Source organism: Bufo gargarizans, chromosome 9, assembly GCF_014858855.1.
Source record: "Bufo gargarizans isolate SCDJY-AF-19 chromosome 9, ASM1485885v1, whole genome shotgun sequence".
NCBI classification, from domain to species: domain Eukaryota; kingdom Metazoa; phylum Chordata; class Amphibia; order Anura; family Bufonidae; genus Bufo; species Bufo gargarizans.
This window is the reverse complement of record NC_058088.1, coordinates 136,042,808-136,068,079: the sequence shown is the minus strand read 5'-3', so window position 1 is coordinate 136,068,079 and position 25,272 is coordinate 136,042,808. Positions and strand designations below refer to the sequence as shown.

Here is a 25,272-nt window from a genome sequence, read left to right as displayed (position 1 = left end):
TATGATGCCCTCATTTATGTGTAACAAAGGGTGTATTGTAGTGCCGGTTCCTTGTACAGTAATTTTTGGCAGCCCTTTCACTTAGTACATAGGCTTTGAGTGAGGCCCTCCTTTATGTGATATACAGGCTTTATCGGAGTGCCTCTTCCATGTAATTTTTGGCAGCACTTGCACTTTATATACAAGTAAATATACAGGAAAGAATGTTTCCTATCAATTTTTCCTCTAAAAGTATTATTGTCAGTCTGTAAAAGTGGTATACTACTCGGACAACCTCGTTCCCAGCAGCGACCTGGCAATCCAAGATGCATCCAGACATCCTCCCCATTCTGTTCCCAAACCATTTCAGTGGTGTTTCCATCCATTTCTGACCTTTTCCTATGAACCAGGCACCCTACCCTCTTCAGAGCAGGGGGTGCTTGGTTTAATGCTCGGGTTCTCCCTTTGACTTCCATTGTGCTCGGTAAAGCACCCGAGCATCCCGATGTGTTCGGCCCGATGGTGGTCGATCAACACTAAGGCTGGGTTCACACCTGAGCGTATCCGATAAGCGCTGTTTATAGATGTTTTTATTGGGCGAGAACCATGTCCATAGGTAATCATTGGTTTTTGCTGGTTGAGCACTTTAAAGTGCGTAGGAATGCGCTGTAAAACGCTCAGGTGTGAACCCAGCCTAATAGTGAACATCTAATGCCCACTCTTTTATTAATAGATAAGATCTGGTGGAAAATCTAATATTTATTGGCGCTCATAAGTTGTACTAAATATGCCCCAGTTTGGCATAACCCTTATCTATGGGAGCTTTGTACTTTAGAGAGCTTTGATAGCTTGGAACAGAAAGGGATTAAATATGTCTGTCTATCAGCTGTATGATAACAGTACTCACAAATCATTTCATGTTCTTCATGCAGGTCGAGTCTGGGGTGTCAAACTCTGTTTTCGTTTTTTTAGTTAATACCTGCAACTATGACATGCAATTCAATGTCCGGGACATACTGTGGCTATGACTGTTTCTGCTACAAGTGCTCTTGATCAAGTTATGGCTTCTACATCTAAAGATTTTGTCCTCCTATAGCGTTCACTTGCATGAGTGTCTGGGTAATCCTTTGCAAGGTCTTAAGGATACATCGAAGGCAGACGTGGGTCCTATTTCTGATACTCAATGGGAGGATATTTTGACCTACACTCCGTCACTTTCATTATGTGTGGCGCAGGGTAGGTGTCATGGAACCATGAACCAGACGTACAACAAGAGATGAGTGGAAATAAGAAGGCTTTATTGAAAATAAAGCTGTAAGGCAAAAGTCCAAACGGATGGCTAAACCGAAGCAGGGTCTTGCGAAACCAGAGATCAGGAACCAGAAGGGTAGTCAGATGAAGCCAGGATCAGGAACCAACAGGGTAGTCAGAGGAAGTCAGGATCAGGAATCAGCAGGGTAGTCAGACGAAGCCAGGATCAGGAACCAGAAGCAGCAGCAGTCTTAGAAGCATGTGAGCACAGGAGGACCAAGCAGGGAACTGAAGCCACAGACCTCCTATATATATGAGCTAGGCATCCAGCTCCTCCCAGTGGGAAGGAGGAGCCGCAGGGTGGGAGGCTACAAGAAACCCAGAAACCAAGATGGCCGCCAGCACATGTCAAACGAAGGAGAACAGCAAGGAGGTAAGACCATGACAGTACCTCCCCCTCAAGGGCCCCTCCTCTGCGGAGTAAGGAACGGTTTCTGAGGGAAGCGTGCGTGGAAGGCTCGGAGCAAGGCAGGAGCATGGACATCTGCGGAGGGAACCCAGGAACGCTCCTCTGGACCATAACCACGCCAATGGACCAAAAACTGCACCCGGCCGCGGACCAGGCGTGAGTCCAGGATATTGCTCACCTCATACTCCTCACGATTGCCCACTTGGACCGGACGAGGCCGAGGAATCGAGGAAGTGAAACGATTACACACCAGTGGCTTCAAGAGGGAGACATGAAACACGTTGGAGATCCGCATGCCAGGAGGAAGCGCAAGGGCATAGGCTACCGGGTTTACCCTGCAAAGCACTCAGAAGGGACCAACAAAGCGAGGCGCCAGCTTGGGAGTGGGCACTCGAAGGTTGAGGTTGCGGGTGGACAACCATACGCGGTCTCCGACCTGGTAGGAAGGAGCGGGCGCTCGTCTGCGATCAGCCTGGAGTCTCTGGCGCTGCGCAGAGACCTCAAGGGACCTCTGGATCTGTACCCAAGAAGCACGTAGGACGGAAAGGTGATCCTCCAAAGCCGGAATATCCTGGGGAGAGAATACCTCCGGTAACACGGCAGGTTGGAACCCATAATTGGCCATGAAGGGAGACGTCCCCGCCGTGTTACTGGCAAACTCAGCCCAAGGCAGGAGGTCAACCCAATTGTCTTGGTGATCGGAGACATAGCAATGAAGGAATTGCTCCAAGGCCTGATTGGATCGTTCTGCGGCCCCATTGGACTGAGGGTGGTAGGCCGATGAGAAAGAGAGATGAATCCCCAACTGGGAGCAAAAGGCGCGCCAGAACCTGAACACAAACTGACTCCCCCGATCCGACACAATCTCCTTGGGCAAACCGTGCAACCGGAAGACCTCCCTGGCAAAAATCTAGGCCAACTCTTGTGCAGAGGGTAACTTCTTGAGAGGTACACAGTGGCACATTTTGGAAAACCGATCCACTATCATGAGAATGACCGTATGGCCTCGGGATGCAGGGAGGTCCACAATGAAATCCATCCCCAGGTGTGACCATGGACGCTCCCCGGTGGCTATGGGTTGCAAAAGGCCCAACGGAAGGTGCCGAGGGGACTTACTCTGGGCACAAACGGAGCATGCCGCTACATATGCGGCGATGTCGGAACGTAGAGAAGGCCACCAGAACAGACGTGAAACAGCCCAGGACAGCTGATTCTTTCCAGGATGCCCCGCGGCCTTGGAGTTATGGTAGATTCGCAACAACCGAGTGCGCAACTCCTCAGGCACAAAACACCTGCCGTTGGGTCTCCCAGAGGGAGCACCAGATTGAGCCGCCAAAATCTGCTCACCCAGGGGAGAGGTCAGGCTGGTGCGAATGGCGGCCAGGATCTGATTCGGAGGTATGACCGAAGTCGGAATCGACTCCTCCCCGGACAGCTCGGAGTACTGCCGTGAGAAGGCATCCGCTCTGATGTTCTTGGAACCGGATAGGTAGGAGACCATGTAATTAAAACGTGACAAGAACAGAGCCCATCTGGCCTGACGTGGTGTCAATCTCTTGGCCTCAGAGAGGTAGGTCAGATTCTTGTGGTCCGTCAGGATGAGAACCGGAACCACCGAGCCCTCGAGCAAGTGCCTCCATTCTTTAAGGGCCTGCACGATGGCCAATAACTCCCTGTCACCAATCTGATAGTTGCACTCCGCGGAAGACAGTTTCCGGGAGTAAAACCCACAAGGAAGCAGAGGACCCTCTGGTGTTCTACGCTGAGACAGGAGGGCGCCTACTCCCGTCTCAGACGCGTCCACCTCGAGGACAAACGGCAACCCAGGGTTGGGATGCGACAGAATCGGAGCCGACACAAAGGCGGACTTTAGAGCCTCAAAAGCTCGGATGGCCTCGGGCGGCCAGACCTGGGGATTACTGCCCTTCCTGGTCAGATCCGTGAGAGGCTTGGCTAGCATGGAAAAGTCCCTGATGAACTTCCGATAATAATTGGCGAAGCCCAAAAAGCGCTGCAGGGCACGAAGACCACTGGGCTGGGGCCACTGTAAGACAGCCAAAACCTTCTCAGGATCCATGGAGAACCCCTCAGCGGAAATGATGTAACCTAAGAAGGTTACCTGGGATCGGTGAAATTCGCATTTCTCAAGCTTACCGAACAGCTTGTTCTCTCGTAACCATTGCAACACTCGTCTGACATCCAGAATGTGGGCCTCCATGGATTCAGAATATACCAAGATGTCATCCAAATAGACCACCACACACTGCTGCAACAGGTCACGGAAAACATCGTTGATGAATTCCTGGAAGACTGCGGGCGCATTGCACAACCCAAAGGGCATAACCAAGGATTCATAATGACCGGTCCTGGTGTTAAACGCGGTCTTCCACTCATCGCCCGCCTTGATCCTTACCAGGTTATATGCCGCCCTCAGGTCGAGTTTGGTAAAGACCGTGGCCCCTTTGAGGCGATCGAACAGCTTGTAAATCAAGGGTATCGGGTAAGCGTTCTTGATCGTGATGCGATTGAGACCCCTGTAATCGATGCAAGGCCTCAACTCACCGCCCTTCTTTTTCACAAAGAAAAATCCAGCCCCTGCCGGGGACGAGGATTTGCGAGTGTGTCCGCGTGAAAGCGCCTCCCTCACGTACTCCTCCATGGCCTCATTCTCCGCTACCGACAGTGGATAGACTTTGCCACGAGGAGGAACGGCACCAGATTGTAACTCTATGGCACAATCGTATGGGCGGTGCGGAGGTAGGGCAACCGGACGCACCTTATCAAATACATCCCGGTACTCCTCGTATTCAGGAGGCAACAGAGAGTCCGAGGAAGTACACAGCAACTTGACAGGCCCATGGATGCAACTAGCCCCACACTGCGGTGACCACGAGAGGATCTCGGCCGATTTCCAATCGAAAGTCGGATTATGCTTCTGGAGCCAGGGGTACCCCAAGACCACCGAGTAGTGTGGAGACGAAATAACCTGGAGACAGACCGACTCTCTGTGAACGGCACCAATGGCCATCCCCACTGGAAGGGTCTCATGAGTCACGTGTGGCGGCAGAAGGGGTCTGCCGTCTATCGCCTCAAGAGCCAGTGGGGAACCTCGAGGCTGCAGAGGAATGGAATTGGCGGCAGCGAACACACTATCAATGAACAAACCACCAGCACCAGAGTCCACCAACGCCTGGGTCGTCACCGAGCCCCCGACCCAGGAGAGGACAACAGTAATCAGTGGTTTGTCAACACGGGAAACCGGGGACGAGGAGACTCCACCCAAGATCTGCCCCCGACAGGATCTCAGGTGCGAGTGTTTTCCCGGACAGTTCGGGCATGCCAACCGAAAATGCCCACCGAGACCACAGTACATGCATCGGCCCTCACGTCTCCGGAGTACCCTCTCCCCCTCGGACAGGCGAGCAAACCCCAGCCGCATGGGTTCACCCCCAGACAAGTCATCCCCAGGAGGCGTGGGAGGAGAGGGAGGCACGGGTGGGACAGCAAACGTAGGCGCCAATCTGTTAGAAGGCCTCCGCAGGCTCTCCTGAAAGGAAGGTCTCTCCCTGAGTCTGGTGTCAATCAAAATCAGGAAAGAAATAAGAGACTCGAGCTCCACAGGTAGGTCCTTAGCTGCAACCTCATCCTTCAAGGCATCCGAGAGACCATGAGAGAAAGCAGCGACCAGAGCCTCATTATTCCAGCCCACCTCTGCTGCCAGGGTACGAAACTCAATGGCGTATTCAGCTACGGATCGTGAACCCTGTCTGATGGACATAAGGAGCTTCGCAGCAGAGGCAGCACGAGCCGGCACATCGAATACCTTCTGAAGAGAAGCAACAAAACCGGAAAATTCGGCGACCACCGGATTGTTGTTCTCCCATAAAGGGCTGGCCCAGGCCAAGGCCTTGTCCGAGAGCAGCGAGATCAAGAAGCCCACCTTTGATCTCTCAGTAGGAAAGGCATGTGGCAGCAACTCAAAGTAAATGCCCACCTGGTTAAGGAAACCTCGGCACTGAGTTGGCTCTCCCCCAAAGCGCTGTGGAAGGGGGGCAGAACCGGTCATACCCCGAAACACCGCAGGCGCAGCAACAGGTGTCGGGGTAGACTCTGGCGCAACAACTGGAGCGGCAGTAGGAGCGGGCCCAGGAGCGACAACCGACCCATCGGCAACGGAAGCTAAATGAGCCGTGCGTTCAAGCAGGGTTTGCAACGCCACAGCGAACCGACCCAACAGGTGATCCTGCTGATCAAGTCTGGCAACCAGCGTAGGTAGCGAGGGTGGCCCTGTACCGTCAGAATTCATGGCTTGGTCCTAATGTCATGGAACCATGAACCAGACGTACAACAAGAGATGAGTGGAAATAAGAAGGCTTTATTGAAAATAAAGCTGTAAGGCAAAAGTCCAAACGGATGGCTAAACCGAAGCAGGGTCTTGTGAAACCAGAGATCAGGAACCAGAAGGGTAGTCAGATGAAGCCAGGATCAGGAACCAACAGGGTAGTCAGACGAAGCCAGGATCAGGAATCAGCAGGGTAGTCAGACGAAGCCAGGATCAGGAACCAGAAGCAGCAGCAGTCTTAGAAGCATGTGAGCACAGGAGGACCAAGCAGGGAACTGAAGCCACAGACCTCCTATATATATATGAGCTAGGCATCCAGCTCCTCCCAGTGGGAAGGAGGAGCCGCAGGGTGGGAGGCTACAAGAAACCCAGAAACCAAGATGGCCGCCAGCACATGTCAAACGAAGGAGAACAGCAAGGAGGTAAGACCATGACAGTAGGTCACAGTTATTCCTTCTACATTGGGCATATAGAACTCCTCATCTACTCTTCAAAATGGGTATAAGAACTGATGCTAAATCTCCTACACTTACAGGCCAACATTGTGCATATGCTTTGGTCTGGAATGAGTCTCTGCAGTTCAGTTGTCAAGAGTCCCTAGGGAGGGAGTTTTAGGTCATGTGGCAGATATACCCACTGATGGCATGGCCCAACTGGCCATTGCTAAGATTTTCTATTTCACAACAAAACTCATTGCCAAACAACGGTTGCAGCCCACATCTCCAACTATGGCAGAATTGCTTAATATTGCAACATGATTCTAATGGAGTGGAAAGTATATTAGAAGACGGTGCTCCTGGGAAATTTGAGAAACAATAGAATTCCTGGATAATTAAACCAGGATTGGCTTCTGTGGCTTTGTTAAGTGCAAGATTATTGTCACTGTGTTGAGGACAGATTACTAGGGTTCAGGTGACCTGTTGGATGACTGCATGGAGGGGAAGTGGGTGAGGGAAGGGGGGGGGGGGTTATATTGTGGTTGCATTATTTGTTTTGTGCTGTTTCCCCTTTTCTTTCTTTGTCTTGAAAATCCAATAAAAATGTCTGATTTAAAAAAAACAACTCCACTACCCCATTCACTTCAATCTGATGGATCCTTCCTATTCAATTGAAGTGAATGGGGATGGTGGAGTTATAATTACACCTGCTTGCTGCTGCAGTTGTCAATGGCAACCAGGTAAAAAAAGAAAGTAACACAACGCTCCTGTGAGGGTTGCATTCTATTCAAATAGCTGATCAGCGGGGGGGGCTGGCAGTCAGCCCCCACCAATATGGTATTGATGGCCTATCTTGAGAGAAAAAGTGGACAACCCCTTTAATATATTTTTGTTATCTTTCTGATTTCTGTTCAACCTTTTTTCTCTCAGATTATAAAATTGTATATAATCAGTAAATGCTATTTATTTAAATAGCCCGGCCTTCTAGCCATACAGTTGATCGGCAGGGGTGCCGGCAGTCGGCCCCATCTGATATGATACTGTTGACGTATCCTGAGGATAGGTCATCAATATAAAAAAAGTGGACAACCACTTTAAAACCATTTCAGTCCTCACCCTGGCAGACAATCCCCACAAATGGAATTAGAAGTTAAAGAGCAGTTAGATTTCAGACTGCGGTTTATAACTGCACAATTGAGACAGCGAAGGCAGTGATGATGTCCTCGGTCTTCTTTGTATCTCCCAGTTCTACAAGGCAGACACTGACTTTCTCTCCCGCTGCCACAGTCCTAAAAGTAGACGGTAATACATAAGACAATGCAGAAATGCAAACAAAAAGGTAACTTGTAAAATTGAATTAAAAGGAGTTATCTAGCCCATAGATTTTCTTCACCATATAAACAACAACAATTTGAGAAATGCTCAACTTACCAGTCCCTTGCCAATCTCCAGGTCCCCTGTCGGTCTTGTGACCCAGACCATTAACAATGACAATATAACACTGTAAGTGTTAAGGTCACTGCTGCAGCCAGTGATTGAATGTTTGTGTTAAAAGTCATCGCTGGATGATAAAATGCAGAGGCCGGCAGGGAACCTGGGAAGCAGCGGTACAGCAGCGTTGGGGATCGGTAAGTTGAGTATTGCTCGTCTTTATATAATATTATTCTAAGCTTTGGTAAACAAAACCAACGGTCTTGGTAACCCCTTTAAATAACTACTTAAAATAGACAAGCAATACTTACTGTTTCAGATTTCTTAGCACATATGTTTAATTGGGCAAACTGAATGAACATGCTGTGTTTGGACCTATCTCAATAATTTCTGAACTTCCATACCTTTGTCATAACTATCCTTTCATTGTTTGCAAAAGTATTAAAATTACAAACCTATTGTTTCAAAATTGCTTTTTATGTTGCTCAGCCATCTGTTCACGCAGGAACACTTTCTATTATCAACTGCAAATGAACACTGGTTCTAGAGATACGGGAATGTCCCTAACAGTATTAGGCTACTTTCACACTTGCATTTTTCTTTTCCGTCATAGAGTTCCGTCACAGGGACTCTATACCGGAAAAGAACTGATCAGTTTTATCCCCATGCATTCTGAATGGAGAGTAATCTGTTCAGTTTGCATCAGGATGTTTTCAGTTTAGTCGTTTTGAATGATCAGGCAAAAGAGAAAACTGCAGCATGCTACGGTTTTATCTCCGGCGAAAGAAATTGAAGACTTGCCTGAATGCCGGATCTGTGCGCAGACTGAAAAAAAGGTGAAAAAAACAAATGCCGGATGACACTGGAAAGACATTTCAATGCATTTTTTTGACTGATCAGGCATTTTTAAGACTGATAAGGATCCTGATCAGTCTTACTAATGCCATCAGTTGGCATACATTTTGCCTGATCCGTCGCCGGAACTGCTTGCCGGATCTCTCTGCCGCAAGTGTGAAAGTACCCGTGGCATTGAACGGGAATGCTCCAGCAGGGGGCACAATGAACGCATGGAAGAATTACACTATTTGATATACAATATTTGAGTCAATAGGTCTCATAAAGCAAGATACTAAGGAAACTATGAAAGCAGCATGGCTTCTTAGAGATGATTATAATACACTGCAGTAGGGGAGCCTAGAGGTTCAGCAGATAACTGGGTTTGGCACACGTTATTAGATTGTATAGCTGTATAGCTGACTTACATCAATAAGTATGAATGCCCTTTTTATCTGCTTTTATGTCACCTTTTATGTCACCACAGCAGGCTGGAGAATGAATTGTCAGCTATTCCAGTGGCGGTCTATCTAATACGTATAGGGGCAGTCTTCTATACTTTGAATACAGGATATACTAGTCTTCAGGTACTCATCTACAGTCAGCTTTAAACAGCCTTGACTTTTATTTTACGAATCTCCAGTGCTCATGCACATGGCCTATAGAAGCTTTACCTCAGAAAGTTCGTAACCTGGTCCACATTGTTTGCATGGGACGCAATTTCCTTGTTCATCCTCAAATTCACTTTCCAAACAGTCTGCAGCCGCTGAACTGACAAAGTCTAGCTGTAATGACACAACAAGCAGGTTGTAACTTTAGAGTCTGATCTAACAATTCAAGCATGTCAAATTTATAAGAAGTTGCCTGCCAATATATATTTTGTTTCAACAGGCTTAGAATTTGTGTTTCAAAAATAGCAACTTTGCAGGGTTAAAATTGTAATCACAACTGCGTTATAGGCTCTGTCCCAAAGTCCATCAGATTTGAACGGAAAACAATGCTGCTTGACAAACCATTTTTGTCTGTCAAACCTGAGAACTTATGTGTCAGAAACCAACAGATCCTATTATAAGTCAATGAGGTCCATTGTGTGCTAATGGTGTCTGTCATTTGCTAGATCCAGAACTGTGTCCTGGCTTCCAATATAAATGAAAAGTACAATGCAGATGTGAACAGGCTTAGAAAACGTTCATTAGGACATGAAGCAGATCCACAATTTTTGTAAGCTATCCCTAGTACCACTCTGTTCCCTCCATGTCACACACAAGCACATGACCAACTCAAGTAGTCCTTCAATGGAAGGCCCTCACCAATTACTCATTAGCTTTTTGGATCTGTGTGAGCAGTTTAAGACTGGGGTGCCTAGAGTCCACCAGTAAAATTAAATTTTGGGACCCACTGTATCGATACATTCAAATATGACCTGCTTACACAGCAGCAAGATGCTACCAGATGATTGAATATGGGGGTCCCTGCAGAAACTCTGAGAAGGTAGGTCCTGGGGAAAAGAGGATACTGGCAGCGTTCCTCTATACCTAGAAGTCATCTTAGCTCCGATTGTGTCTATAATAATATACTGGGGAGTTTCTTTAATAATCTATCAGGTTTTTAATATGAACATACGCTGGTTGAGGTGCTGTACATTGAATATATGTATGTAGTGCTGTAAGTCTACTGTCTTATGTGTCACATGTGCAGGGGGTGGAAGACTAGGGGCCCAGCTTGCTCAGGGTCCCACCGTGGGATTCACCTGTACACCTGTGGGCCAGTCCAAGCCTGTGTGGGAGTACAAGATGAGAGTGGTGGGACAATGGAGCCACATTTGAATTTTCAAGTCTGTAATATGGTCAGGTTTTAATCTCAGAGTTGTGTCCACTAAGTAAGTGCTAACATGTTGGTTAACAGCCAAACTGTTTTAGGAAAAGTTAGCACTTAGGGTACTTTCACACTAGCGGCAAGGAACTCCGGCCGGCTGTTCCCGCGGGTGAACAGCCTGTCGGATCCGTGCTGCCGCTAGTGCACGCGTGCCCCCTGACTACCGCTCCGGCCCTATTGAGAGGAATAAAACTACAACATGTACCCGCCGGAACAGCCGGCAAGAGTTATTTGCTGCTAGTGTGAAACTATCCTTAATTCTTTACTTGACTGCCTCATTCTCAAACATTCACTTACATCAATACTCAGTCCTACCTTAACAATGAGAAGAATACAGATCAGATGATAGAAATGGGCCATCATCCCAGGAGATATAACCATTCGAACAGCCGGTCTGAAACTTGGTAAGGAAAATCTGCATTGATATCTTTCTAAACCTGTAAATATCAGAGGACATCATTATTAAAAAAGACAGTGATTCAAGTCCCATTTACAAAACCCAGACTCCTCACTGATGCAGCAGGAGACGATGAGAGGGACACCACAAAAAGGGGAAATATTTTCCAGACTGGTGTTTAGATCCTCATTTTTGCACAACTCACTATGACAGAGACATAAAATCATTTTTTCCAGGTTTCTGCCTTCACTACTAACTAAGGCCTCTTTCACACTTGCGTTGTCCGGATCCGGCGTGTACTCCACTTGCCGGAATTACACGCCGGATCCGGAAAAACGCAAGTGAACTGAAAGCATTTGAAGACGCATCCGTCTTCAAAATGCTTTCAGTGTTACTATGGCAGCCAGGACGCTATTAAAGTCCTGGTTGCCATAGTAGTAGTGGGGAGCGGTATACTTACAGTCCGTGCAGCTCCCGGGGCGCTCCAGAATGACGTCAGAGCGCCCCATGCGCATGGATGACGTGCCATGCGATCACGTGATCCATGCGCTTGGGGCGCCCTGACGTCACTCTGAAGCGCCCCGGGAGCCGCACGGACGGTAAGTATGCTGCTCCCCCGCTCCCCTTTACCATGGCTGCCAGGACTTTAGCGTCCTGGCAGCCATGGTAACCATTCAGAAAAAGCTAAACGTTGGATCCGGCAATGCGCCGAAACAACGTTTAGCTTAAGGCCGGATTTGGATCAATGCCTTTCAAGGGGCATTCATTCCGGATCCGTCCTTGCGGCAAGTCTTCAGGACTTTTGGCTGGAGCAAAAAGCGCAGCATGCTGCGGTATTTTCTCCGGCCAAATAACGTTCCGGTCCGGAACTGAAGACATCCTGATGCATCCTGAACGGATTTCTCTCCATTCAGAATGCATTAGGATAAAACTGATCAGGATTCTTCCGGCATAGAGCCCCGACGACGGAACTCTATGCCGGAAGAAAAGAACGCAGGTGTGAAAGAGGCCAAATTCCTAAGGCCAAATTCACATCACGGTTTTGTTTCAAGTTCTTCTAATCTTCTGGAAAAAAACAAAAACATATCTTTGACAGAACTGACAAAAATAAAAAGCAAAATGAGAACAATGGATGCTCACACCAAAGGATCCTTTTTTTTTTTTTTTTCCTGACTGATCAGAAGAACAGAAAACAACCCGGTGATGTGAACCTGGCTACACTTAAAGGGAACCTGTCACCAGTTTTTTGGTGTCCTAACTAAGGGGAACATAAATAAGTGATTGATTCTCTTAGCACAATGCTGGGTCACTTTCTTTAATTTGGCCCAGTCAATCTGCCAACATATTGTATTGAAAAGCTCCAGCTGATAATGATGAGTCCTGAATATTCATGAGCTCCTGACTTTCCCCGCCCACCCGCTGCTGAATGACAGTTTGTTTCCATAGGAATCAGCAGCAGGTGGGCAGGTGAATCAGCTCATTAGCATGCGGCATCTTTGTGTGTATATTATGAGCTAACCATCTGTCACACCAGTAAGTGAATACATCTAAGGCCTGTGAGGCAGGGACATGCCTCATGGTTGTTAGGGGAGATATATGGCAGGATTTGCTGTGTCTTCCCTCAGAATCGCCAGGTCTGAAGAAAGACCAGGTGCAGTAATCACCTGGGGATAAAGGAATCCTCAGAGTGAGAGGGGGTGGGGACTTGCACACAGAAGGCTGGAGTGGCTCTGTGTGGTCTGAGCCGAGAGACCTCTATCCCCAAGGAGACATTGTTGTGGGAGCAGCCAGGAGGCTGTGGGACGTTGGCTGACAAAGCCGCATGGGTTCACAGGGTGTGGACTGTGACTTAGGTGAGTCAGGAACTTCATGTTTAGTTAGAGCCCAGCCGGGCAGGTGTTTATTTTGTATTTATGTTTGGTTTGCTGAGGCGCAATAAATGCACTGTTTGGACCTGAAACCTGGTGTCCTGAAGCCGTATCTGTGAGAATGACCCCGAAGAAGAGCTAAACCCCCACAATTGGTGTCGGATGCGGGCAGGTGTCCCTGCTGATAAGTAAAAGTGCTGGAAGCCTGCTAGTTTGCAGGAGCAGAGACTGCTGGTGTTAAACTGGATGTTTTTTTTTTCTGTGGTGCAAATAGTGCAGGACTTAAAGGGCCAGTAGTCGAGTAAAAGAGACTGATCAGTGGAAATGGCTGCAAAATGGTATAGCCCGTGGGAGAAATCCTGCGAGTTAGTGATCGTCGGAATCCCGCTGGGGGTCATTCTAGACTCCCGCCAGCAAGTGTCTCGGGTCCTGCCTGTAATTCTGGACTTTGTAACAAGGGGGCCAGAGACAAAAACTACGGTGTCACTGACCTTTGTGATGGACTATGGCTCTGTGCAATGGGAGCTGTCAAAATGTGAGACACTGGAAGTGGAATTTGTACTGGGCAAGGACTTTCCATTGTTTGGGCAGTTGTGGAGCGGAGTTTCTGATAAAAGGCAAGGATATGCCGTTGCCAAGGGCAACAGTCGGGAAGAAAAGGAGGTGAAGAGCGGTGCGGTTCTCGGGAGTGCATATCTTCCCTGCGACTGTGCCCGGAGTCCTAGAGAGGAAGTGCGGAGGTGCAGTAAAGCTGTTGCTAGGAGCAACCACAACCTTGATGAGTCCGTGGGAGAGAATGTCACTGCTTTACCAGACTGGTTGATTACAAAGGGTAAGACTGTTCCTGTTATTAACCATGTGGCAGAGCCAGTGACAGTGAGCAAGGCAGGGGATATCTGCTGGTCCGGTAGGTAATAAGTCACACAGAGGAAAAACTGTGTCTGGACAGGCGGATAAGCCTTCTGTGATTGCTCCCTCGCATAAACCTGCAGGGGAGAAGGTTTCTGTGTTTCCTCAGTTGCCCATGACCAAAGCTAGAAATGGGATGACAAGGATCCGGGATCCCATGCTAGCCCAGGTAAGAGGTAGCACAATATTGAAACCTGAGACTGGTAAAATAATAAAGGTGCTGGACAGTCTTGCGGAGAAGGACTATCCACTGATTTTCACTGAGCGTGAGACTCCAATGAGAACAGAGACTGATGAACTTGATGTGACAGATAAGCTTATGCATGAGGGAGTGTTGGGGTGTACTTTTCCCTTATGCTGGGAGTTGTGGAGTAATGGAGACACTTCTGCAGAGAGTGCAAAAACTCCTGCAGAACTTGTACCTGTACCTGTAAGTGAGGATCTAAGGGAGCTGCACTTTGACCTGCATGGGAAAAGCATATTGACCATTGGAAACAATGGTGCTGGTCAAATACAAAGTGATGGTGACAAAAGTGCGGAAATGCATAAGGAAAATGTGAGGTCATATGAAATATGTGATAATAATGACATGCCTTTTCCTTTGCAGGCTGTGATTGGGGGAAAAAGCTCCCCCTGTGGGTAAACATGTGTCTGATATAAAAGTGTTGATAAATGTTGAAGAAACACCGCTAGGAGACCCCATTGTAGACAACGTGGCGGGGCTAGAGGGTGTACCACACAGACCAGAGGTGGATGTGCAGTCTCCACAGGTTTCTATGATTAATAAAATGTCCCAGGTGGGGATTGACTCGGGGGTGCCCCTAGAGGCCAGGGTTAATAATGACACAAGCCGTATAAGTGGCCTATGTGCCGTGACAGTTAGCAACTCCGAGAGTGAGGCTACCATGTCAAGACCCAGCAAAACTAAAGTCGTTACTAGTAGCAACCAGGTGACAGTTATATCTGACGAGACGAGAGTTCAGTCGGGTGACAGCCTAGTGTCTAAAGCTCATATCCTGACAGTTGCAATGACCTGACAGGACAGTACAGCTACAAACTTGATGTTTTCGCTCGCTCTGCACAGTCCCTAGGTACACTAGAGACAGGGCTAGCGGTTCTCGCAGAGCAACTACAGGAATCTCCAGAGGAGTCACAGAAAGATGAATGAACTGAAGGAACTAGAGTCACTAATAGAAGCGGAAATTCTCCAACTTCAAGAGGAACTTGCAGTTTCTGAGCAATCCAGACTTCATGCAGAGCAGGAAAGAGATGAGCTGGCTGATGAGGTTCTAACCAGCGCCTCAGAAAAATCTGCTCTCTTGGAGGAGAAAAGACATTTGGAAGCCAGGATGGCTCAACTTGATCAAGAGTGATCGCATGGTGGACCTGGACCACCAGAGACAAACTGTGTCTAGATTGGAGAAGGAACAAAAGAAGTTTGACCAGCTCTTGGTTGAAGAGAAATGCATATCGGCTCGGTATGCCGAAGAACGCGACCGAGCGGAGGCTGATGCTTGGGAGGAAGAGTCCAAGACCCTCTCCTTGGCTAGAGCCCTTGAAGAAATGCTTGAGGAGCGAAATGAATTAGAGAGGCTGAACAAGCAACTCAGAGCAAAGATGGAAGCTCTCATGAGCTCAAAAGATGCCATCTATGAGGTGGAGAAGCCTAAGTGTGCTCCTGCACAGCAGGTGGAAAAAAGTGAGAAACCAGAAGAGGAAGATCCTCTGGAAGGTGCCAAGAAGTCAGAGCCTGGTAAGAGTGGGTCTGGAGATGGTGGAGCCAGGGTACTGGCCAAGGCAGAGAAGGTGGAAAAAGGTATCAGCTAAACCAGTTGATGGGGCTGATGTCGATGCCGAGGCCAAGAGTCTCATGACAGTGTGTAACCAGGACCAGGTCGCAAAAGACATCCCCCTCCGCCTACAAGGCCTTCCAAGTAGCCAGCTGCCTGCTGGGGAAGAAATATGAGGAGACGGACGACCAGTATGCAGATCCGGGCTATTGCGATGGGCTGTCTCTCCTGACTCCTCCCCAAAAGGAGACCAGTGTCCTGGGGAAAACGCTAGAAGACAAGAAGTATGCTGAAGACCCCAGTGCCTCCAACCTTGATGCGAAAGGGAAGGAGGAGTTAAGAAACCAAGGATATGATACCATGTCCCTGAATGGGGAGAAGGCTAATAAAGTAAAGGCCAAAGAGACAGAGGCCAAGGAAGCTAAGGCCGAGCTCTTGAAATGGGAGAAAACTTTGGATGTCCCAGAGACCAAGGTTAGGACGGAAAGAGCAACTGCTGAAGTGGGAAAAGCCACTGAAGACGCAGAAGACTCTGAAGCTGGCTCCAAAACACCTGCCGAGAATAATAGTAAAGGGGTCCAGAGGCGTGGAAAAGGAGCGAGACATAATAAACCTGCTCTGCTGAAGGATCCCTGCAAGGCAAACGAGAAAGGGTTCGGACACGACCATGACTGGGACCAGTTCAGTCAAGAGTTGCCGCAGTCCAAGAAAGGACGTGAGGGGCCTGTGCAGAAGCCAGGAAATATAAAAAGACAGTACCTGCTCATGAGATGGACAATATATTCACAGTTTGAAGATAATCCTGTTCGAGGAATTTATAGTGGAATGTGGTCGTAAAGAATAGAGATTCACAGTAGTACCATCATTCTAAAATATAACTTTTAATATTTATATATAAAACGGTTATTACACCCTTCTAATATAAAGATAATAAATCGAAAGAAAAAGAAAATCAAAATCTAGGGTCAGATTTGGCTTGCACAATGTTTGCAATCAGGTTAATAGTTGTTAGTAAAAACCTCCTGGGGGCAGTTACCCTAATTCTGGCCCTAGTGTAGCAGCCCTGCCTAAATACGGAATAGCCGCCCCGATGGGGGCGATCCCGTTTCTCGTACCTCCTGGTATCCCTAGTTAACCCTTGCAAGGGGTGGATGCCTGTATGATGAGGGACCCTAATGAGGACGCCTAGACTAATCTACACAAAACAAAAACAGAAAAAAATGTATATAGATACCCAAAGTAAGTGACAAACAGCACTATGTAACCAAGTGTTAAACAAAGGATAGTAAGGAATTAAAGGGCTTCTGTCACCCCACTAAAGTGATTTTTTTTTTTTTTTTATTTTTTATTTTTTTTGGGCTAGTGAAATTAGTTATATTGCGATATATGACAATATAATTGTGTTACTTTGATCCAGCAGTTTCTGCAAAAAACAAAGTTTTATAATATGTAAATTCGGTCTCTACCAGCAAGTAGGGCGGCTACTTGCTGGTAGCTGCTGCAGAAATCCGCCCCCTCCTCGTGTTGATTGACAGGGCCAGCCGGGATCTCCTCCTCCGGCCAGCCCTGTCGGCATTTCAAAAATCGCGCGCCTGTGTTGATTCGGCGCAGGCGCTCTGAGATGAGGAGGCTCGTCTCCTCAGAACTCCCTCAGTGCGCCTGCGCCGATGACATCACCGAAATAGAAGACGTCATCGGCGCAGGCGCACTGAGGGAGTGCTGAGGAGACGAGTCTCCTCATCTCAGAGCGCCTGCGCCGAATCAACACAGGCGCGCGATTTTTGAAATGCCGACAGGGCTGGCCGGAGGAGGAGATCCCGGCTGGCCCTGTCAATCAACACGAGGAGGGGGCGGATTTCTGCAGCAGCTACCAGCAAGTAGCCGCCCTACTTGCTGGTAGAGACCGAATTTACATATTATAAAACTTTGTTTTTTGCAGAAACTGCTGGATCAAAGTAACACAATTATATTGTCATATATCGCAATATAACTAATTTCACTAGCCCAAAAAAAATAAAAAAATCACTTTAGTGGGGTGACAGAAGCCCTTTAAAGTGGTCAAATGTCCAATACCGTCCCTACGCATTTCGCCTGGTTGGTATCAGGCTCATCAGGGGACATATTTGACAAATAATATCTATCACCATAGAAACTTAACAAATATTATTATACATATATAAATTTATTTTCTTTTAGATTTTTTTTTTTTGTATATATATAAAAATTTCTCTCTTTATGGATGATCAGAGATAAATTGGAACATATAAAAGTCGGCCCACTAGTTAGAGGACTCAGGTCAGTACTCAGATCAGTAACCTGTTCACAAAAGATGATGGCAAAAGTCTCTATTGATGAAAGAGAACTACTATAATCATTAATCCATCTTGTGCCTCAAACTAAAGCCATAATGGGAAATACCAACTCGTATATCTAGGTATATGACCCACTTTTATAGTAGGACAGTGCCTCTATGTTTATATTAAGCCAAAAATATAGGTAAATCAGGCAATAACAACATAGCAGTATTTATTGCTAAATCAGCTCTACCAGTTGTTGATCCACATAAAGAAAATGCGTCACTGATAACTCTGTGACATTAAATAATATCACATATTATAGCATTAAGTGGTATCAGATAGTTGAAAACAATAATACTTGCGTGCCCAATAAATGGCTAGATAGAAGGACCGATAGTGGTGTCCACAGATCAGGGCACTAATAGCGATGAGCGCATCATGATGACTCAGACGTGATAATGTCCATGAGTAAGCGGCGAAATGTTGGCGGCGTTCCTGCCTTTTAAATTATTACTTACGGGTGGCGGATCACGTGGGAGACCCACGTGATGGCCGTGTTTGACGTCTGGCGCTAGTACGTAGTCAACTATGGGAGCTGGAAACAGGTAGCGTCTGACGTCAGACGCACCCACGTGACTATGGCGCCGGTCATTGGCTCGGCTAGAGGTATCACATGACCAGCGCCAGAGTCACGTGGGAGCGTCTGACATCAGACGCACCCACGTGACTACGGCGCTGGTCATGTGATACCTCTAGCCGAGCCAATGACCGGCGCCGTAGTCACGTGGGTGCGTCTGACGTCAGACGCTACCTGTTTCCAGCTCCCATAGTTGACTACGTACTAGCGCCAGACGTCATCAAACATGGCCATCACGTGGATCTCCCACGTGATCCACCACCCGGAAGTAATTTAAAAGGCAGGAATGCCGCCAACATTTCGCCGCTTACTCATGGACATTATCACGTCTGAGTCATCATGATGCACTCATCGCTATTAGTGCCCTGATCTGTGGACACCACTATCGGTCCTTCTATCTAGCCATTTATTGGGCACGCAAGTATTATTGTTTTCAACTATCTGATACCACTTAATGCTATATATGTGATATTATTTAATGTCACAGAGTTATCAGTGACGCATTTTCTTTATGTGGATCAACAACTGGTAGAGCTGATTTAGCAATAAATACTGCTATGTTGTTATTGCCTGATTTACCTATATTTTTGGCTTAGTATAAACATAGAGGCACTGTCCTACTATAAAAGTGGGTCATATACCTAGATATACGAGTTGGTATTTCCCATTATGGCTTTAGTTTGAGGCACAAGATGGATTAATGATTATAGTTCTCTTTCATCAATATCGAGACTTTTGCCATCATCTTTTGTGAACAGGTTACTGATCTGAGTACTGACCTGAGTCCTCTAACTAGTGGGCCGACTTTTATATGTTCCAATTTATCTCTGATCATCCATAAAGAGAGAAATTTTTATATATAAAAAAATCTAAAAGAAAATAAATGTATATATGTATAATAATATTTAAGTTTCTATGGTGATAGATATTATTTGTCAAATATGTCCCCTGATGAGCCTGATACCAACCAGGCGAAATGCGTAGGGATGGTATTGGACATTTGACCGCTTTAATTCCTTACTATCCTTTGTTTAACACTTGGTTACATAGTGCTGTTTGTCACTTACTTTGGGTATCTATATACATTTTTTTTCTGTTTTTGTTTTGTGTAGATTAGCCTAGGCGTCCTCATTAGGGTCCCTCATCATACAGGCATCCACCCCTTGCAAGGGTTAACTAGGGATACCAGGAGGTACGAGAAACGGGATCGCCCCTATCGGGGCGGCTATTCTGTATTTAGGCAGGGCTGCTACACTAGGGCCAAAATTAGGGTAACTGCCCCCAGGAGGTTTTTACTAACAACTATTAACCTGATTGCAAACATTGTGCAAGCCAAATCTGACCCTAGATTTTGATTTTCTTTTTCTTTCGATTTATCATGAGATGGACAAGAAATACCCAGAGGCCTTGTCAGCTCTGTAATAAACTCATGAGGGTGACAAACCAAGCGCTGTTGTCCTGGGTCTGGCAGAATAAGGGGAAGACTGTAGGCCAGGTTAATGCCCGTTCACCCCTACAGGCTTGAACAAAGGGGGGAGGTATGTGAGGCAGGGACATGCCTCATGGTTGTTAGGGGAGATATATGGCAGGATTTGCTGTGTCTTCCCTCAGAATCGCCAGGTCTGAAGAAAGACCAGGTGCAGTAATCACCTGGGGATAAAGGAATCCTCAGAGTGAGAGCGGGTGGGGACTTGCACACAGAAGGCTGGAGTGGCTCTGTGTGGTCTGAGCCAAGAGACCTCTATCCCCAAGGAGACATTGTTGTGGGAGCAGCCAGGAGGCTGTGGGACATTGGCTGACAAAGCTGCATGGGTTCACAGGGTGAGGACTGTGACTTAGGTGAGTCAGGAACTTCATGTTTAGTTAGAGCCCAGCCGGGCAGGTGTTTATTTTGTATTTGTTTGGTTTGCTGAGGCGCAATAAATGCACTGTTTGGACCTGAAACCTGGTGTCCTGAAGCCGTATCTGTGAGAATGACCCCGAAGAAGAGCTAAACCCCCACAGGCCTTTTTTAGTAGTTAATGATTGTATACGAACCGGATTCCCAAAAAGTTGGGACACTAAACAAATTGTGAATAAAAACTGAATGCAATGATGTGGAGATGGCAAATGTCAATATTTTATTTGCAATAGAACGTAGATGACAGATCAAACGTTTAATCCGAGTAAATGTATCATTTTAAAGGAAAAATACGTTGATTAAAATTTTCACGGTGTCAACAAATCCCCAAAATGTTGGGACAAGTAGCAATAACAGGATGGAAAAAGTAAATTTGAGCAGAACAAAGAGCTGGAAGACCAATTAACACTAATTAGGTCAATTGTCAACATGATTGGGTATAAAAAGAGCTTCTCAGAGTGCAGTGTCTCTCAGAAGCCAAGATGGGTAGAGGATCACCAATTCCCACAATGTTGCACAGAAAGATAGTGGAGCAATATCAGAAAGGTGTTACCCAGCGAAAAATTGCAAAGACTTTGCATCTATCATCATCAACTGTGCATAACATCATCCGAAGATTCAGAGAATCTGGAACAATCTCTGTGCGTAAGGGTCAAGGCCGTAAAACCATACTGGATGCCCGTGATCTCCGGGCCCTTAAACGACACTGCACCACAAACAGGAATGCTACTGTAAAGGAAATCACAGAATGGGCTCAGGAATACTTCCAGAAACCATTGTCAGTGAACACAATCCACCGTTGCCAGCTGAAACTCTACAGTGCAAAGAAGAAGCCATTTCTAAGCAAGATCCACAAGCTCAGGCCTTTTCACTGGGCCAGGGATCATTTAAAATGGAGTGTCGGAAAATGGAAGACTGTTCTGTGGTCAGACGAGTCACGATTCGAAGTTCTTTTTGGAAATCTGGGACGTCATGTCATCCGGACCAAAGAGGACAAGGACAGCCCAAGTTGTTATCAACGCTCAGTTCAGAAGCCTGCATCTCTGATGGTATGGGGTTGCATGAGTGCGTGTGGCATGGGCAGCTTGCATGTCTGGAAAGGCACCATCAATGCAGAAAAATATATTCAGGTTCTAGAACAACATATGCTCCCATCCAGACGTCATCTCTTTCAGGGAAGACCCTGCATTTTTCAACAAGATAATGCCAGACCACATTCTGCATCAATCACAACATCATGGCTGCGTAGGAGAAGGATCCGGGTACTGAAATGGCCAGTCTGCAGTGCAGATCTTTCACCTATAGAGAACATTTGGCACATCATAAAGAGGAAGGTGCAACAAAGAAGGCCCAAGGCAATTGAACAGTTAGAGGCCTGTATTAGACAAGAATGGGAGAGCATTCCTATTTCTAAACTTGAGAAACTGGTCTCCTCGGTCCTCAGACGTCTGAGTGTTGTAAGAAGAAGGGGAGATGCCACACAGTGGTCAAAATGGCCTTGTCCCAACTTTTTGGGGATTTGTTGACACCATGAAATTCTGATTCAACATATTTTTCCCTTAAAATGGTACATTTTCTCAGTTTAAACTTCTGTTCCGTGATTTATGTTCTATTCTGAATAAAATATTAGAAGTTGGCACCTCCACATCATTGCATTCAGTTTTTATTCACGATTTGTATAGTGTCCCAACTTTTTTGGAATCTGGTTTGTATAATTAGTTAGATTATAATCAAATATCTACACGACAGGTTCCCTTTAAGCCGGGTTCACATCGCCACTTAGCTTTCCATTGCACTGATCCATTATTTTGAGCATCAGTGTCACTTCCGCCAGAGCTTCCATCAAAAATAACTGATCTGTGACGGAAGTGACACAAACGGATGCAAACTGAGCACAACTGATGCTTAAAATAATGAATCCATATCAGAACGGAAAGCTAAACAGTGATGTAAACTCGGCCTTATTCTGATCATGTAAAGCAATGGAAACCTGATAGGAAATAGTACAAGCGTGAACAGAGTGAGCAATGCACATTAATAGCTGTTGACAGCCGAGTATGCATGTTTATTTTAAGGAGACGAGAATATTTTTAAGAAACAACCCGTCCAGTCCTTCACTAGTATCCTTCAATATCTGCCCATTGGGGGACTGTTGGGCTGCCTGCATACCTATTTGATTAATGCCCATTCATGACAAGATCAGCAGTTTCAGCCATCTTTGATGTTAATGTCTAGCTTTGCTATGAGCAACCTTTGTGGGTTATATCAGGATAGATGCTGATACACAATGCTTGGCATTACTACAGTTGGTACACTGTTAACATAGGGCATTGTTAAGCTGCTTTCACACAGTCAGTGTTTTTCATCAGTGATTTTGAGCCAAAACCAGGTGCGGCTGTAAACACAGAACAGGTGCAGATCTTTCCCTTATACCTTATGTCTGTTGAGGCTCTGCTCCAGGATTTGGCTCACAATCACTAATCAAAATCACTGATAAAACACTGTGTGAAAGCAGCCTCAGTGTATGATCAGTGATTTCCGTCAGTAAGGGCTGTATTACTGAACACTGCTAGATTTAAGGAATATTTCGAGTGCCTGCTTTTTGGGCAGATTATCAAGTACGACAATCTTCCCATCTTAAGGCCTCATGTACACGGCCGTGTTCCGCGGCCGAGAGCGGACCGTGGAAACCCGGCCGGGATTCCTGCTGACAGCTAGAGCGCACGCGTAATTGGTTGCTATGACGCGGTGCGCTTCATGCAGCCGCTGCTGGACAGTGATACACTAGTATCATGCAGCAGTGGCTGCATGAAGCGCACGGCGTCAAAGCAACCAATGACGCTGTGCGCTCCTGCTGTCAGCAGGAATCCCGGCCGGTTTTCATGGTCCACTCTCGGCCGCGGAACAACGGCCATGTACATGAGGCACCGGGTATGGAAATATTGATACCCAATCAATACTTTTGTACCGATATCTATTTGATACCGGGATTTGCCTTTTACCGATACTAGGTTAGTATCATAGAACATGGAGCTTGCTGCTCTCAGCGCACTTCATGTTCTCTTAGCAGCACAGGGGAACAGGAAACACTATCTCCCTCCCCCCCCTGTGCTGCCGCCAATGAGGAGAAAGAGGGTTGGGACTGTGGTCACTGTGCCACCAATAATAATTAACATTTAATACAGATACAGGAGGCGGGTGCCGGCGGCCAAAACACATAGCCAGCACCCGGCCTCTATGACAGGAAGCTGCGATCAGCGGCAGTTAATCCCTCAGGTGCTATGTGATTCTGCCGCCAGCACCCACCTCCTGTATCTGTATTAAACATTAATTATCATTGGTCGCGCAGTGGCCACAGTCCCGACCCTCTATGCACAGAGCACAGGGAGAGTGTGAAGTCCTATTCACCCTCATAGAGGAACGGAACGGAAACGGAACCACAACGGAAGCAAAAAACGGAACGCAAAACACTGAATTCAACATACTGTAGTGTGAAAGAGGCCTCAGCAGGAGAAATTCCTAATGACATCGCTTATCGCCATACAGGATCATTATTTGCCAGCAGCAGAGCATGACTAGATGGTAAGATCTGCTGCCTACAAACAATGATTTTTGTGACCACATGAATGATGTGATTATCCAACGAACTAGAATTTCTACGAATGCTTGTTAGCGATGATTCTCAGCCAGTGTATTACAGCTCTTAGGCCTCATGCACACTAACAAATGTATTTTGTGGTCAGCAAAAAATGGATCCGCAAAAACAGAACAGCTGGCCCCTAATAGACTATCCTTGTCTGTAAGGGCTCATTCACACGAACTTGTGCTGCCCGTTGCCGTATTGCGGACCACATTTGCGGATCCGCAATACACGGGCACCGTTCCGTGTGCATTCCGCATTCACTTCAATGGGTCCGCAAATCCGGAGATGCAGAAGGGAAGCAAGGAACTGAACACTACGGGAGCACTTTATCTTTTTACGGAATGAAGGGATCGCGGACCCATGCATTGCGGACCGCATTGAAGCCCGTGCATTGCAGACCGCAATTTACGGTCCACAGCTTGGGCAAGGCCTTCACACGTTTGTGTGAACGAGCCCTAATGCAGACGTTTCCGTTTGCGATCCTCAAAAAACGGAAACCAAATGGAAAAATGGAACGGCAAAACGGAACAGAAGCGGAATGGAAACACTACTGAAACAAAAAACTGAAAAATTGATCCATTTAAAACGGACCGGAAAACACAGAAAAAGCCATATGGTCGTGTGCAAGAGGACTAAGGTTACATGCACACGACCGCTGTGTGTTTTGCGGTCAAAAAATTGCGCATCCGCGAAACCCGGATGGCGACCGCGTGCTTTCCGCAAATTGTGGAACGGCACGGACAGCCATTAATATAACTGCCTATTCTTGTACGCAAAACGGACAAGAATAGGATAGGTTTTATTTATTTTTGCGTACCACGGAACGGAGCAACGGATGCAGACAGCACACGGAGACCTATCTGCATCTTTTGCAGCCCTGTTGAAGTGAATGGGTCCACATCCAAGCCGCAAAAACTGCAGCTCGGATGCGGACCAAAACAACGGTCGTGTGCATGAAGCCTAACTCTGAGCCAAACCAGATGCGGGTCAAAAACACAGTAGAGGTGCAAAGATTTCCATTACACCTTATCTCTGAGTAGCCTCCACTCCTGATTGTGGCTCATAATCAATGATGGAAATCACTGATCTAACACTGACCCAATACTGACTGTGTGGCCTTAGAGTAGATGGTGACTGCTCTGTACAGAAGGGTAGTGATATTTGAAGGCCTAGAAAGGCTTCACAAAATATTCTATTTTAAACCAACCCTGGG

The 25,272-nt window shown here is 46.8% G+C and overlaps 1 protein-coding gene across 4 annotated transcripts in view; it reads right to left on the bottom strand.

Moving 5' to 3' along the window:
• The window catches only part of LOC122946794 (tumor necrosis factor receptor superfamily member 19-like), a 239,890-nt gene that overhangs the window by 98,684 nt on the left and 115,934 nt on the right, over positions 1 to 25,272 (bottom strand). For all 4 annotated transcript variants that reach the window (XM_044306618.1, XM_044306620.1, XM_044306617.1 and 1 more), the window contains 3 exons: positions 10,934 to 11,055; positions 9,418 to 9,528; positions 7,595 to 7,767 (listed from right to left, as the gene is read on the bottom strand). In XM_044306618.1, the coding sequence (XP_044162553.1) occupies positions 7,595 to 7,767; positions 9,418 to 9,528; positions 10,934 to 11,055 (406 nt within the window). The remainder of the gene's footprint in view (positions 1 to 7,594; positions 7,768 to 9,417; positions 9,529 to 10,933; positions 11,056 to 25,272) is intronic.